The following is a 16,757-nucleotide window of genomic DNA, read 5'->3' as shown; positions in this document are numbered from 1 at the left end:
CCTGCAAGGTGTGTCTCATAAAAATAATGCACACAGGAGATGCTTAAACATAGATGACTAAGGTTAGTGTTTGTCAGCCACATTGGGTACAACATAACAGTCCCTCCAGGAAATTGCGATTTTGTGGTTGCAATAATTAATGCAAATTCAGGAAGTCTCCTCAATATTTGCAAGAGCTTGCAATTTCACTACATTACGGAAACTTTTCTGCATGAAATGGCCAAATCAATAGACCTTTTGTGATTTGGACCAATTGTTGTACTCAGCAAGGATTCAGGTGGAAAATGGACAAATCTCACTTGACAACAAAAATTACTGCCATAGGCCGTGCAAAACAGTTGTCAAATGTTTTGGACCTCAGTGGAGGGAAACTGTTTTTCTACTTCTTGTATCATTGTGATAGACCACAAGCAGAAGTCTTCACTGGACAGTCCCTTTTCTACCACGAATCTCATGTTCAGAAAATAAATTTAAAAATTAGCACTGAAATATAGCTGTTTCTGTCATATGCAGTAAGCTTTTTATTGAAGGAAGTGATTACATATGACTCTTGGTAGTAGTTTAAACAATTACATTATTTTCCTTTGTTTACAATTTTTCCAAATTCCCACAATTCTGCCATAAACAGAGCACATAAAACATTGCAAATTGTATGCAATTTTTTGAGAAAAGCTACTGCAAATTAAGCACTTTTGGCCACATTAATAACAAAAAAGCTCAGCAAAATTCTGGAGGGACTGACATAAAAAGGAAAAAAGTTTTCTTCTTTCTATGACTACTGAATCAGTGGGTTCATCTTTAAGGACGTTACAGTGAAGTAGAAAAATATGCTTTTTTCAGAATGTTTTTATGTACGTGGAATGAAAAAAAATGAAATGTGTGATTAGTAGTAAAATGTATCCATCTTGAGGGGGCCACAGGTGGTGTGAAGGCAAACCACTCGCCCACCACCACAGAGCATTGACTCCATCAAATACAGCTGGCAGAGCTCACAGAGTGGGAAGCCAGTGGTTCATGAGATCATGTGCTAAACACGTTACGATCTTGCAGTGAAACTGCACTACTTTAAAATGTTACAGATAACTGCTGTAGCATAGGTTCTTACAGTACTTTTTGCCCTTTTATGGATTTTTCTTCTACATGCTGTAGTGTCTTGTAATATATCATATGTATATTACATTACATTATAATTATTGTTATTGTGTGTCTTTTTGTGCAAACAGATGCACTCAGGTATCTGGATATTTAAAGAAAAAAGCAGAATGGAAGAAAGCGAGAAAAGAAGCCGTGCATAAAGTATTTAAAACTTACGTCTGTGTCAGGACCCTTGTCGGCTCCAGGACAGGAGAAGCTGACAAACTCATGGCACCGTTTGTGAACCACAAAACAGCACACTGAAAGAAGAAAGAGCGAGAAGAGAGTTTTACAGCAACAATTTATGACACAAATTTGCGAGAAATCTGTCTTGTTCTCACATGCACATAAAGTGCATTCAACCACCAAATCTGCCTCTTAAGGGAAAAAAACCCCATATACTGACACACGCATAGAAAGTATGATGTCTTTTTTCTGTGAGATAGAAGGAGAAATAGAAAGAGAGAGACAGTAAGCGAGAAAATATGCATGTACATTTTCATCAATCAACCACAAAGTGAGTTTGAGAGGCCTCTCTCGTACAGGCACACAAATACAGACCAGACAGACACACTTACATGCATGTACGCGCCCACACTCACACCCACACAAAAAATGTCACTATGATCTTGTGTTTTCTGCAGCCGTCGGCTATTTACAATCCGTCGGGTTGACACCGATTGCATCATTGTCTCCCACTGAACTGGGGTCCGGCTCTACAAAAGTGTCACTCAGCTTGAAATGGCTGACATGACACCTGACGCCGCTTTCACGTCGGTGACAGTGGCATTTACATTTGGATGCTGCCGCAGATCTGGAGGGAGAAGCAAAAAAGCGCGAACGGACATCTGTGACAGCAAGAACACAAGCTGACTCCCTCTCTGACTCTCACTCTGCATACCCAACTGTATTTTTCCCTGCCATTATTTGAAATTCCTCATTCTTTCTTCTTTCGCGTTCTCACACAATCTGTCTGCTTTGCTCATTGTCGAGATGCCGGCTTGTTCATGTGCACTTTTGTGCTCTCCACCATCGTTTGTGTGGTTTTGTCTTTGACTCTGCCAGCCAAGTCACAGTTGCCAGACAATCTGACGGGCATTGGTTAAACAAGTGGAATGAGTTTACTGAGAAGTCCAAAAAACAGCAGGGGTTTTTGACTGTCCATGAAAAAGGCTGTACTGCATCATGATGCTCAGTTAATTAGAAGATAGATAGATAGATAGATAGATATCCCCATTAATATAGGCATCAGTATTTTCAACGTAATCATTGTTTCCATCATCATAATCCTAATCCAACCCTAATACTCACTACAGCATTTCTGTGTGTATGTGTGTCAGAGTTGGATATTCCCTTGGCAGTGGTGTAGTGCTGAGCCAGTGGCAGTGTACAGTACAAATTCATCTCTTTCAGTAATAAAGAGGAAACGAGGCAGAGCAGGAGAGAGGGAGGGGGATAAAAAAGCTCAGCAAAATAGTATCCCACAGCGATTTATCCGCGCTCTGAAGTTGTCATCTGCACCATTTGTCATTTTCATAATGTACAGTGCTGAAAAAAAAAAAAAACAGTGAGATTTCAAACATTTCATAGCAAAAAGCTTACACAGAATAAGGAGACAAGTTCCATTTAGGATCTAGTTCTCAGTTAGCAAAATATCCATTTTCACTAAACTCCAACACTTTAATGTCTTCTCATTCTTTAAATGAGCATAGAGAAATTTAGAATATACAGGTGATGTTAGCAGGCTTTGAATTTTTAGCAGATTTCACCGGTTGAAATGACAAACATCACCGGCGGCAGATTATAACAGCTGCTCTCTCTGCACTGCCAAAGATCACTGGTTAGAGAGAGAGGCATCACTCCCAACACCACTCTGCTACCCTGAGTACACCGAGTAGATTAACAAGACAATGATTGGCGACTCGGCTTTATAAAACAATCAGATGATTGTTTCACATCAGTTTCAAGATTCAGAAACCTTTATGCTTATCGATTTAGTAACATTGTTGATGAGGCCATTAACATAGTTCTGAGTCAGGTCCTATAGTATTGGGATCAAGCTTGTATAAGTGTGTCAGATATCAACATTTCATATCTTCTGCGCTGAAGCTCAAAACTGTTTCTGTCAGCTGTCTTGTCAGCTAAAAAAATATTAAAGATTTAACTGAATCTTTGAAGTTTTGTGATTTATGTTACTTTAAAAGTCAGAAGTGAAACCTTATTAGATTCAAAAAGCTTCAGATTTGATAAGAGGATTCAATACTGGGATTGGGACCGCAGCCCTAGTGGCCCTAGTGAGCCCAGCACCAAAAACAGACCACACAACCTTGTCGATTCTGGGAAAGGAAAGAAAGAAGAGGAAGAAATCAGTGTTGAAATCAGACTTTATTTTTTAGAAGTAGTCTTTACAAATCTGATTTTGTGTCTGTGACTAGTGAGTATATTAACTGTTGTCTCACAGCATTCATTCCCACTCCATATCCACCTCCAACTCACCTCGAAGTCAAACTTTCGATCCTTCCATCCCACATTGTGCCCACTCTGCTGTCAATGGAATTATGAAAACCTCTGTTTACATGTTCCTCTGTGCTGCACTTCAGTAAGTTTTTACTCAGCAGGATTCATTCTGAATGCAACCATCAGGTTTCTCTATTCCTCCCCACTGCCTACTTACAATATGTGAATCACGGGTGCGATGATGTCTGCAGTTCTTTCTCTCCCTCCAATCTATCAGCGCTCCTCACACCCTCAGCCACACACCCACTCGTCCATCTCTGCCTCGGTTCAGTGCTGATCTGCAGACCAGTTTGAGTGTCTGCTGGTGCTACAGTGTTGAGCAGAGCAGACTGGCTTGACACTGGCTTCAGTTCAGAGGTGAAGTGCGTGTATGTGTGTGTGTGCTTGTGTTGTCGGGCAGACTTACTGTACTCTGACTTACACAAGACAGAAGCAGTGTTTCTCGGGGACTATAATCCTTGGTGTCGACTTTCATGTGCACACACAATGATACGCACATAAATCTAAAAGCTGTTTTAATAAAGTAGGAGCTAATATGCTGCGGTGGCTGAAACACAGAGGCACTCTGGGAGCTTACGGGAGGTTACATGCACCCCACAAATCAGGAGCTGTGAAGACACCTCACACACCTTACAAGTTTCCTCACACTCTCCTATGAACAGGGAGGAGGAAGGAATACTTAATCAAGAGAGTTTTTTGGTGAATTTAATGCCACTGTAATATATCTTTAGTATGATTCATGCGCAGGGATCTGATTGGGAAACTCGGTAGTAAGAAGTGTAGTTTTCTGCTTTCTAAGAATTGCAGTATTCAGGATAGCTGTGTGAAACAGCAGGACCAGAGGTGACACAGTGACATACTGTATTGTCAGGGATATTATGATTAATTACTGTGGGCTTTGTTTCGCCAGCTTAATTGCATAAGCACAGAGATAAGGGGCTTTGGCATTACAAAGCAGCTTACACAACACAAATGCTTTCTTGTGAGTGTGTGTGCAGAAGGTGGAAAGCACATTATACCCTATGATGTGTGTACATACCTACACGGATACATGTGAGTGCCTGTCTGTTTAGGTGCAGCTTCATCATGCCTTGTGGTGGCATTTCTACACCTCTACATCTCTATCTCCCCACCGCTGACACTTTTAAGTGTGGATTTAGCTCTGGCTAATCTGGTGAAATTGGTAATCTACCGAGCCACAGTTAATAGAATTATGGCATGCTGTTGCCAAGAAGAAAGGCCTGTGGTTGAGATAAGGGAGAGGGCAGGACACCTGCAGCGCCGGACCAATTCAATACCCTCCAGACACATTCAATTGATCTGGGCCCCCAGAGTGCATCGGAACACAAAAAGAACTGCGGCTTTCATCTGAGATCCATAGGAGAAAAGAGGGAAGTGTGTGAGGGGATGGATGAATAGGCGGAGAGAGACGGAACAAATCCACAGGGGTTTAGGGTTCTGACGACTGTAGAGATGGATGTTTCGAAGGGAGCCAAATGCTGGATCAGTACGGAATTTTTTTTACAAGCAAAATATACTTGAGGTGAAGTCAAGTGATCAGTCAGTCAGCTTTGTTTGAAGGGAAATGACAAACGATGACACAAATTGTGTGGAAATTATGAATACAAGTTATCCATTACCTTTGTGCTTACAGTAGACTTCATATAAACAAAGACAGAGACAAGCTTCCTCCTAACCAGGCTGCTGATCGTGTAAGATGCTCTGTTTCCCACTTGTTATGGCTCTGTGGGCTTTCTGTAGCAGATTCACTGTCACTCCAGGCAAGGAATATGACAGAGGAGGAGAGGAGAGGAAAGGAGAGGAGAGGAGAGGAGAGGAGAGGAGAGGAGAGGAGAGGAGAGAAGAGGAGAGGAGAGGAGCGGAGAGAGGGGGGGAGAGGAGAGGAGAGGAGAGGAGAGAGGAGGTGTGTATCCTTTCTTGGTTATTTTTAGGCTTAATTCTGGCCAGGAACAGTGTGTACTTAACCCCACCGTGTTGGAGAAGTGAGAGAAGACATTTCCTCTCCACCTGGCCAATGGACACTATAAATACACAGGCGGTGGTGCGCTGATACATACGTCCATATGCAAACACAGCGACATATCTCAGGCTAGCGTGCATGGGTGAGAACAGTGAATGATGAATGAAACGCTATATCTGTCACAAGCGTGTGTGAGTGCTGAATGAGAGCAGTGGAAAAAGCTGAAAGATAACCATAGAGAGAACCATACAGGACAATGGGCCAATGGAAGCGGTGTTTGCTCCATACAGTACAGCAGAGAGGCATACTCCATGGCCTGTGTCAAGTTCTCGTCAAATTTTGATGGAGTTCAAAGGTCAAACTCAAAGAGAAACTGTATCCATCAGCTGTTTACTGTCCTGGTCACTTCCACTAGTCTTCCGCTCTCGCACTGGGACATTCACAGTTACAGCATGCATGATTTTATCTGTGCTTGAAGCAAATTTCTTCATAAAGCAGACATGGTTAGTAGCTCTGTATAGACTTTAGACAGTGTGAATAACACTTTTGAAGAAATATATAATGCTTTACAACCAAAGAGGAGCAAATTTTGCCTCTTTAAGCACTGTTAATGTTTAGGGCTGCAACTAACTCACTAATTTCCATTATCAATTAATCTTCCAATTATTTTCTCAATTAAGTTATAAGTTGTTTTGTCTATAAAATGTCTGAAAATGTAAAGATATATAGTTAACTATCACAGAGGACTAAATAAACTAGAAAATAAGATTTTTTTCTTAAAAAATGACTCAAAACAAATTGATTATCAATTAATTTTCTGTCGATCGACTAATTGATTAATCATCTAATCGTTGCAGCTCTACTAATGTTTATTCTGTGTTGTAGAAATGAAGCATGAACATTTTTATTTCTCATTGAGGTCTCTGATTCAGCAGTGTGGCCTTTGAACTTCTGCCACTACAGTGAGTGGCAGATCTTTGTGACCGTGACCCCTAACCACCAACTCTCAATTGAGACTAGTGGAGATAGATGGTCAGGGACCAAAGCTGAAGTGACTCAATGACAGTTGAGACTATAAGAAAGGCTCCAGAAGTGGCCTTTCGTTCAGCCGGCAGAAATCCTTCTGGGATGATATTTATTTGTATTTTCCTGGTACTCTTCTTTCATTCCTTATAATAAAATATCTGAGTCATTTAAATGTAATTCACAACTATGTGGTCACACATTTCATGTAACACAAAAAGAACTTACACAGGTCAAAAATAATACTTAAGGCATATATACTGCATTTTTTTTTTATTCCTTAACTCTTTGTAAAGCCATATACGCTTTACTTGAACATCCTTGGATTTGCACCTATGTTTTCATGCACCCACACACTTCAGCTGTTTGACGTTTTTGTCTTAACGCCTTTATGTTTTGTCTGACATTTTCCAGTTTTACACCCGACCTCTAAAGAAACTGTATTTTTCTCAGTTGAAATGACAAATAAACTTGAATCTGCTTTGTACTTTGTACAACACCTGTTGTGTTTAACGTCTTAGTCATCTGAGTTATACTTTTAATGGCTAGTGCTAATTAGCTAGCCTCTACTTGCCACATAGCGCCACACTGCTCATGAAATAGCTCTCTCAGTTTTTGGTAAAGATGGTGCAGAATTTGAAGCGAGGCGGGTCACCTTCAAACCCTCTCTACAGGAAAAAAATCCTGTCCAATAATGCCAGATCGTTTCACTGCTACAAACTACAAACATGGCAGACCAAATTGCTTCAGTATATCACATTATAACACAATATACTGTAAGTCTCTGTCCTTTTCTCACCTCCCTTGGGAGATGAAGTATGTGTGATATATACTGGCAAGCAGCGTTTACTTGCAGAGGGAGGAAATTAACAGAGTTGCAGCCACAACAAAGGCCTGGAAACTCAATTTCAGCACATACATTCAATCATGTAGACTACAGGCACATAAGGGACAAAGACATACAGAGGGGACGCAAACACTCTCTCACACACCCACATAGTTAACACAGAGTTGAATGTGCGACCTTGAAAGCAATGATAAAGCTGCTCACAAAGACCACTGATGGACGAAAGAGCAAAGCAAAGCAAGAAAAAAAAGAAGAGAAGAAGAGAGGAACGAGAGAAAGGAGGAAATCAGATATGATATGAGAACAGAGGAGTCAAACATCTCTTCTTCTCTAAAATGTCACACAATGTTTAAGGGCACAGAAAATGAGCAAACCTTTCCTTGGATTTTGTTTGTGTCTAGCAATTATCTCAATCACCACAATATCCTGCTGCATGAATATGCATGTGTGTGTGTGTATTTGATTGTTTATATATGTGCATGCATAAGGAATTATGCAATGTCTGCATGGGAGTAGGGAAGTGCAGAGAACAGAGAAGAAAACACCTCAGGGGAGAGTCAGCACAGTAGGGATGTGTCTCAGTTTTTAACAGAGCAAAACAAAACAATCGCGACAAACTTACTGAACTGCTGTGTGTTTACGCACAGTTGCAGAGAACATGGGAGCCTTGTGACATCTGATTGGTGGAGAGAAAGGTGGGCGGGGTGAAAATTGAGTTCAAGGTGAATTTGGCCTTGTCAGATTGCATCACCTCCAAGTCTCCTCCCACACACCGCTGCAGGTTGACAGGCGATGACAGTTATTTCTGTTTGATTATGCATTTCTGGACAGCTTGTTACAGCAGACACACACACTAGAGACGGTGTCCCCAGGGTGCATGCTGCTTTTTTTTTTTTTTTTTTTTTTGGCACGTTGTGGTTTGTGTTTCTCACTTTTGCATCACAGAAGCACTAAAGCGCCACAGACAAGGAGTTTAAAAACTGTAACACACTTCCACATTGTGTGGGCTATGCATCTCCTGAGTGGCTCGAGTCAGCAGCAATGAATCTCTGTTAGCAAAGGATCAAATATTTTAATGATAACTCATTAATTTCCAAACTTTCAGCTTCGGGAGACGGTTGTGTCAGCCGTCCGTAAGTTCAAACTTAGCCTAGTTAGAACCATAGACTGTATATTAAGAGGTGTGACGTCACCCAGTGGTTTGTATGGATCAGCAGTGTTGCTGCTTAAGGTCGGTGCCATCTTTTTCGTGTGGAGCCAGGGTCTTCCAAGGAGTGTGGGCTGTGCAATTTTTTTTTTCCTAGGAGAGCGAAGTCATGACCCGCCCTACTCTGCCTCTGATTGGCTTACCCTGATATTCTTACCTTAACCCTAACCAGTCTCATTCCTCATGCCTAAACCTAACCAACCCAACCAATGAAGGCAATGAGTAATTGCCAATCAGAGGCAGAGTAGGACCAGTCATGACCTCACCACCCTAGGAAAAAAAATTGGTGTGAGGTGGTGCCTTTCACACTCTGGAAACACGCCCCACTACCTCAGACCAAAGCAAGTGCTACCTTACTGGAAACACCGAGCAGTGCATATTTGGACTAATGTCAGCTAGTTGAGCTAAATTGTGCTAACAGGACAGGTATCATAATCAAATAACATTAAACTTATAGAAATATTGCAACAATAGTACAGTTCAGTGTGAGTCCAGGAATCCAGTGTTAACTAAGTGGAGATTTACGCATCACTAAATTAAAACTGGTTGCACCATACAAACTAGTTCTTACGTAGAGAGAGAGTTCTTACGAGTTCTTACGTTGTTACTAAATTTTAACACCTACTAACTGCCAGGTGGCAGTTAGTAGGTGTTAAAATTTCACAGAAAAAAACTCAGAAGCTGAACAGCAAAATTACCAAACTTTATGTCAATAACATCAGACTAAATGACCATATTACCAAACAATGGTTATCTTTGCATAATGTGATATTTCTCTCTCACTACTGCATGAATACTAAATTCTAAAACACACATATTTCTCCAGGTATACATGTATAAATAAAACCAAGTCATACTTACATTTTATCTTTTGCCCCCTAAAACTCTTATATTTGTAAGTTATGTTACAGCTTGTGTTGCTACAGTGACTTCCTGTTAACATAGTTGATTGCTTCCTATTGGGCAGCGCTACAGATGTTTCCTAGCTGATTTACACATTACTTAAGTGTTTAATAGTTACTAAGTTTTAATAGTGCAACCTGATTTTGTAAATTTGAAACTAAATAGTGGTTACAAAGGACTTAGGAAGGACTTAAATGCTCCAACTTAGTGGAGGATTTACAAACAGCTGGTGCAACCCACTCCAGGTTTTTAGCAAGCTTACACCCCTGGAATGCATACAAAGTATAGAAAAAAATAGCAGAGCCACTCAGGCATATACATGAATACAACCATTATCAGGTATGATGCACACAGACACAGACACACACACACAGGGCACACAAAGACATACACATGCAATGTGTACTCACACAAATGCACACACACTCTTTGCAGCACTAATAGTGTTTGTATTAAGAAACAGCCACAAGGGGACTGGATCAATTATTCCAAACTACAGGTGGGAGTGGTTGGCTGCCAGACATCTCTGAGTCACACAGGGGATATAGTGATACTGCCTCATGAATTAAATATGACTCTGAACACAGGCGCGCGCACACACACGCGTTTGAGGACACAAATATGCAAGTACACGTTTATGCTTATGGCTGCACACCATTTCTGTCATGTATTTGCACACATACTCGTATGCACATAAATGTGGATGCACACAGAAGCCGTTACATTTGCACACACAGACATACAAACACACAAGTGCACACACAACCATGTACACATACAGTATACACTCACAGTCTGGTTCTCTTGTCTCCTCATCCTCTCAGTTACTCAGTCGCACGCTCATACACGCTTATAAACACACACACACACACACACACACACACACACACACACACGTCCAGACAGTGATGTATCACCTGCAGTGGTCTGGCTCAGAGCCCCCTGTGTCTGTGTATCAGGTGTCACAGTGGTAGTAATGTAATGAGTCTGACTAGCTGTGGTCCATACAGAAGCTCTCAGGCTGACACTGCTGTACGCAGATGGAACCAAATTAGACGGTACGTTAGACGGGCTATCAGGTTCAGGAGTGAACAAGCACGCATGCAAACACGCGTGTAAAAAAAGAGCACAAACCTGAATATGCATAAATGCTCAGTCGCCTGAGGTAATTGCTTTCTTTATTATGTCTCTGGCTTCTGTGTGCACAGTCTGAGGCAGAAGCCAGTCAGGCAAAAAGCAAAGGTCATGGCCAAGTCCAAGTCCAAGTGCCTGGGGACTGGCTAATACCACACATCCACATCAGACCATCTTCCACTCCTGCAGCACTGAATGTCCTCGACTAATTTGTTTGTGAACAGTGAAGTCAAGGCTAAATTTGTCTCGGGACATTTTGAAACATAAATAACATTTCTTTCTTTCCTCATTTTCAGTCACTTTCCATAAATTCTCTCGCAGGTCTAGTTTTTTTTCATCTTTTCTCTTTCTCTCATCTCTGAATTGTCTTTCCAAGCTCACAAAGCATTTCTCAGTTTCAAAGAGAGACCAAAATGAAACGTTCTGTATACAACACTGAACTTGAGTGAACTCACTTTTGTGGTGAAGAAAACTGTAAACATAAAAATGTGCTTTCATTAACACAGTTCTGACGCAATATGGTCTAAGGCCACACTTGCAGCAACACTACTCAGTGAGTAAACACATCTACAAATGTTATATAATGATATAGATTATATAAGACACAAACACTTGGCTCCATTCTTCACTACTGGTCACAGGTTACCTGAAGCTACAGGCTTCATGCTGCTGAAGGGCTATAATACCAGCTGCTGATATACAACTGACACAATATGACAGCTAAGCAGGTTGGTACAGTTGCTACTCAAATGTGCGGGCTTTGATGTTTGCTCTTGACCTTTCTCTTGCCTCTCTTACTTCTTTCTTGTTCTCGCATCAAATTAAAGCAGTGAGCAGAGACACTTTTCCCCTCTTCTACCAATCTGTATCATATTCTTGCATTTATTTCCATAGCAACCGCATGCTGATTAGCTTAAGAAATGTAACTTGAGCCATGATGCATGTAATTCATACTGGTGCAAATTTTCTCTGCAAAAATCTGAAATGTTTTTTTGTTGTTGTTGTCTCTAACACATTAAATCTTCATGACTAAATGAGCAAGAGTCAAACTTACAGTCCAGAAAAAAAGCTTTACGTATTATTTATGAAGAGTTAAACTCTAAGCTTTAAAGCTAAGCTATTGCTCTTCATCAGGACTGTATGGGTGTGGTCTGATCAAATCTGACTGACAGTGCTCTGGCAACATAAGCAAACTGTCATTAAATTTTGATTTAAATGTTATTAAATTCTCTTACCACACAAATCGGTCACTCCTCAACTCGCTGGCAGTGTCACCCAATCAGTGCCACTTTATCTTTGGTTGCTTTTATTTCTTTTTTATGGCATCCACTGCATTTTTGAGATCTTTATTTCCAGTTGTGTTACAACTAGCAGATCAGTTGCCACAGAGTGACTATAATGGCCCTGCTGACCTTGTAGTCACTTGATCTGCCTTTTGCCCACAATAACATCTCTTGCAACTAACTCCAACTTAGAAATGATCATTTTGCAAGCCTCTTTTCTTTTCATTGCCAACTGAAGTGAAAGTGAACCTAAGTGGTTCCAGTTATTTCTGTCTTTTTGGTTTCTTTGTTTTCTGAAGTTTGGCTAAAGGAGTCCATTGCCTCACTTGTTGCTGCCCCTTCAAATGTTGCTAAATTCTGATTGGTGCATGGGAGAACGCGATCACCTTTTAACAACTGAGCCCATCCCACATCAAAACAAAAACAGCACAAACTGAATCATGAAAACTGTTCAAACTTTGACAGAAAACTGTGTCTTCATTTGGGATCCAACCACTCATAGTAAGAAGCTGACTAAGAAAATATGTTCTAAGCACCTTTAAAATTTCTGTTAACATGGCTGAGCAAAAAGCACCGGCAACATTTCAGAAGCTTTTAACAATAAGTATGCAAGTGGGTAATTAGACTAAAAAGAGACATCACAGTTTATTCTTATTGTAATTGTTTAATTGTTTGTGTGTGTGTGTGTGTGTGTGAGCCTAGAAACATTCCCGTACACAAGCTCCCTTCAGCTGGAACTAAAAAAATTGTTTAGGTCAGATAAACGTCCTTGCTTGATATTCATTTCAGTCTAATCTTCAAAATGAATATTACAACTGGCAGCTGTTCTAAATAAAAAAATCAAACATCCTCCGCTGATCAGAAACTACCCCATCAGATCTGGCTGTGTGTCAGCTGTACAAACATGACGCCTAAATCAAATACATTTCGCGAGTAGCAAAATGGCACAAGACTTCAGCTTTAATAACAACTACATCTGACAACTTTTCTTCCAGTGGTGACTTGGTTGAGCTGCATGAATCACAGTGAATTCGTGTAGTAGTATGAATCATATTTCTGCACGCTGTGATGGGGGACTTGCACATCTAGCTAGAGTCAGATGAACAAACACAATGCTTAAATTAAGATGAATCATCCTGGCCCTTTTGCAGGCATGAAAAACAGGTAGTAAATCGTGAATAACAACACAATTTATTTGACAGCAAATCAGCTGAAATATACACAGAGGTAGCTCAGAGTAGAGTTAACGATAGAGGAGGCCTCTTAGATGCTGCTGATTTTCTATAAGGTGTCTAAGGTTGTTATTATATAGTATAAAATTGGATAAGACAGCAGTTTAATAATAACTGTAAGGAGAAAAACTTGTGAGTCAGCTAACAAGCACACAAGAATAAAGGAGTTACACACTTCCATCTTCATTCCCAGAGCTGATGAGCTGATCCAGGGTCAGCTGGGGCCAGTTTACTGCAAGAGCTGACTGGACAACTCTCACCAAGAGGCCTGTCCTCTGCCACCACACTCTCTCTCTCTCTCTCTCTCACACACACATGCACACACACACATATACACACGCCCTCATCCCGATACACAGATGTGCAGATGCTGGGAGAAAAATCACAGATGGACACTTACACATGCAGACACAGACTCCTTAAAGATGCAGAGACTTGAAAACAGACACTCACTGGCACAACCTCTCATTCTCTGTCCCCTTCTTAAGCCTGCCACAAGTGTATTTTTTTGTTGCACGAATACTGCAGAGCCCCAGAGAAACACAGTCATGCTGTATTGAGGTCAAGAGGCTTGAGCCAGAAAATCTGGCCACTGTGAGTAGTAAAGCATTCAGTACACTGTAGTGTTGCTTCAGCCTCTTTATTGCTGATTAATGGCACTCGTATGAGGAAAGGGAGCATGACTCTTCTCATCACTAGGCATTTCTGTGCTTGGCTAATTGGCCTAGTTAATCCACACACGCCTGCATCCAAGCCTGTGCAGAGCGATTAGTCAGCCTGACGAGAGCGTGGCTCGTACCATTTGGAGCTGAATAAGAGAAAGAAAAACCGAAAGGCAACAGCTGTGGCGAAATGGCATTCTGTATTTTCTGCAAGATGGTTTCAATTAGCACCTGCTACCTCCCACGCTACCCTGTGTGGTCTTATTCTTTTTTTCTTCTCTCAACACTTTCATCTTTGACTTTATTCTGTTCATTTTCAACGACAATGATATGACTTTTTCAGCTCTGAGAGGGTTTAAGAGATAGCAGGGTTGCCAGGTTGTTGGTGGCTCGGTCAGACTGTTCAAACCCCTTTTGTTGGGTGGTATGCACCAGACACAATTACACACGCTAGTCTTGACAATCACAGCAATTGTTAGTCTACATGAGTGATTGATATGTTTCTGAAATTCAAAAAAGAAAAAAAGACAGGAGATCAGAAGGAGAAATTTATACATGCTCCATATATCTGGTCAGCACTCATGCTCTCATGTGTACTAAATAAGTCATGACCTTTTACTGAGCAGACAGGACTATATGTCAGTGAAACTGGAAATGCACGAGGTTGCCATTTAAACTTGATTTAAACCTATAGCCTCCCTCTCCTCTGAAACAAATTACCGAGGCGCGCTATGAGCTTTACCCCTTTTATCTTGTCACACAGGTTGAATGAATGATTTGATGATATATGAATATCCACATTTAATATAAGCTCATGAATTTTGCCTTTTTTCTCAACTCTTTAAAGGGACATTCTGCTGTTTTAACCTTATGTCAATAAAGACTGCTGCCACAAAGCAAGGCTTACAAAGGAAGCACTGACATCAGGTCATGAAATGCTAAAATATGAGCCTAGCAGGAAAATAAAATCTATATCTACTCTACATCTTTGGTCATGGTCGTATCAGGAGTGTATCTCTAAATGTAACAATGAATGCTGGAGTACAATAGCCATTGAATCAAACAAGCTTAATAGATGCTTTTAATCCCAGCAGAAATTTCAGCTCAAGGTTGCAGTCCATGAAGCCCTCATCAGAACATACATGGCACTCGAAGTTTGGCACAAATGTATAGATAGTTGGTGGAAAATATTTTCCACTGTAGGTTCAACTTGTTCTTTGGTCCTTTAGCAAAAAGTCCCCACCAGGTAATCACACAAATAAGTTGTATATAAACAAAACATGAATTGGGACCAAAAAAAGAAACAATAAAAGCTTTTAGAGCTTGTAGGACAAGTGGTTTTGAGCCTCGGACCCTTCTCTTTATTTTAACTGCTCTCCACAGTGGGGTGATTATGCAAGACCACTGAATACATACGTGGTTAGCCTCACTTTCAGATACAATTACGCCCACCTCTCTCACTCCTTTCCCTGCCACTATGTGTCTTACCAGCCCTCTCTGGCTTCACGTGAAGAGCTGCTCTTACAGATGGGGGCCTAATTTCTCACTCAATAGCTTCCACTGCAGCACTGTTCCAGTGGGATCCGCTCTGTCCGTGCAGCCGGCTGGGATCAGAGAGCTGTTGACACAGTCTGAACTGACTTGTCAAGGCTACCATGTCTGTCTAACATTCAGTTTGAATTAGAGTCTCCAAAGGCGTCGCAGTCATAATGTGCTATTGTAATATGTGGTTTATTAAAGACATAGCAGCCTTTCAGTATATAGATTGTGAGCATATGCGTATGTGGGTAGGTGTGTGCAGTACTGTTGCCATGTGGGGTGTGGCTGATGTATGGTTTACTATTCCTGATCTGCAGGGAGTCACGTTGGTCCTCCTGCAGCAGCAACAGCTACTGCAGAATACTCATGCAAAACACTCATGCACATACATCCGGAAGAACACACGTTCATGCAAGACAAATACATACTGAAATGCACAGAATGAACACAAAACTATATAACCAGAGATGAAATGATAAGTCAACTAATTGATTAGTCGATTGACAGAAAATTAATCGACAACAGTTGTGAAAATCAAATCGTTAACTGAACATATTTAGGTTTTGATCTGTTTGGTCGGACTAAACAAGAAATTTAAATGTTAGTATAGGCTTCAGGGAATTGTGATGGATTTTTTTTTTCATTTATTAGGCCAAACAATCAATTCAGTTAATCAAGAAAATAATTATATTCAATAATGAAAATCATTTGTAATTTCAACCCTGTATACAGTATGACTGAATGTATTTTCTTTTCCATAATTTTGCTATTAAGCAGGTTTGTCATTTGTCATGTACTAATTTTATGAGCCAAACAGACAGCCAGAAACAAATGAAGGCTGTGTTCCTAATTCAAGAGATAGCAAGAAAGAGCGTTATGACATGTTTTCAATCCTTGTTTTTGTATTCAACTATGTGTTGTTAGAATGCAGAAGTGTATGACAGCACTCCTCATACTTTTATTAGTATGATTGTTGTTTCCTGTTTCAATACTGAGAATCTGTCTGATATTTAATTAATACCTTGCACACAGACAAACTGATTCCAGATCAATGAATGGATATGGAAAAATAAAAGGCAAAAGTGGGCTGATTCACTCTCAGATCAACTCAGATTACTTTTTGCAACCTTTGGCGCCATATCAGAAGAAAGGTCGACTCAACAAGGCGTATGGCAGTAAACGAAGCTCCTTCAACCATAGAGGAAGCACTTCAACTGTCCTCATGATCTATGGAGATGCATAACAACTGAGCACTCCTCGGCATTAGCATTTCTTCCCTCTAGCTTGAATACTGA

At 40.7% G+C, this 16,757-nt stretch overlaps 1 protein-coding gene across 1 annotated transcript in view; it reads right to left on the bottom strand.

Annotated features, from left to right (window-relative positions):
* prkcab (protein kinase C, alpha, b) overlaps positions 1 to 16,757 on the bottom strand; it is a 101,413-nt gene that overhangs the window by 69,553 nt on the left and 15,103 nt on the right. The window contains exon 3 of the mRNA XM_044331747.1: positions 1,312 to 1,394. Coding sequence (XP_044187682.1) covers positions 1,312 to 1,394 — 83 coding nt within the window. The remainder of the gene's footprint in view (positions 1 to 1,311; positions 1,395 to 16,757) is intronic.

Source organism: Thunnus albacares, chromosome 17 (assembly GCF_914725855.1).
Source record: "Thunnus albacares chromosome 17, fThuAlb1.1, whole genome shotgun sequence".
Taxonomy (NCBI): domain Eukaryota; kingdom Metazoa; phylum Chordata; class Actinopteri; order Scombriformes; family Scombridae; genus Thunnus; species Thunnus albacares.
This window is presented reverse-complemented; position numbering and strand designations above follow the sequence as displayed.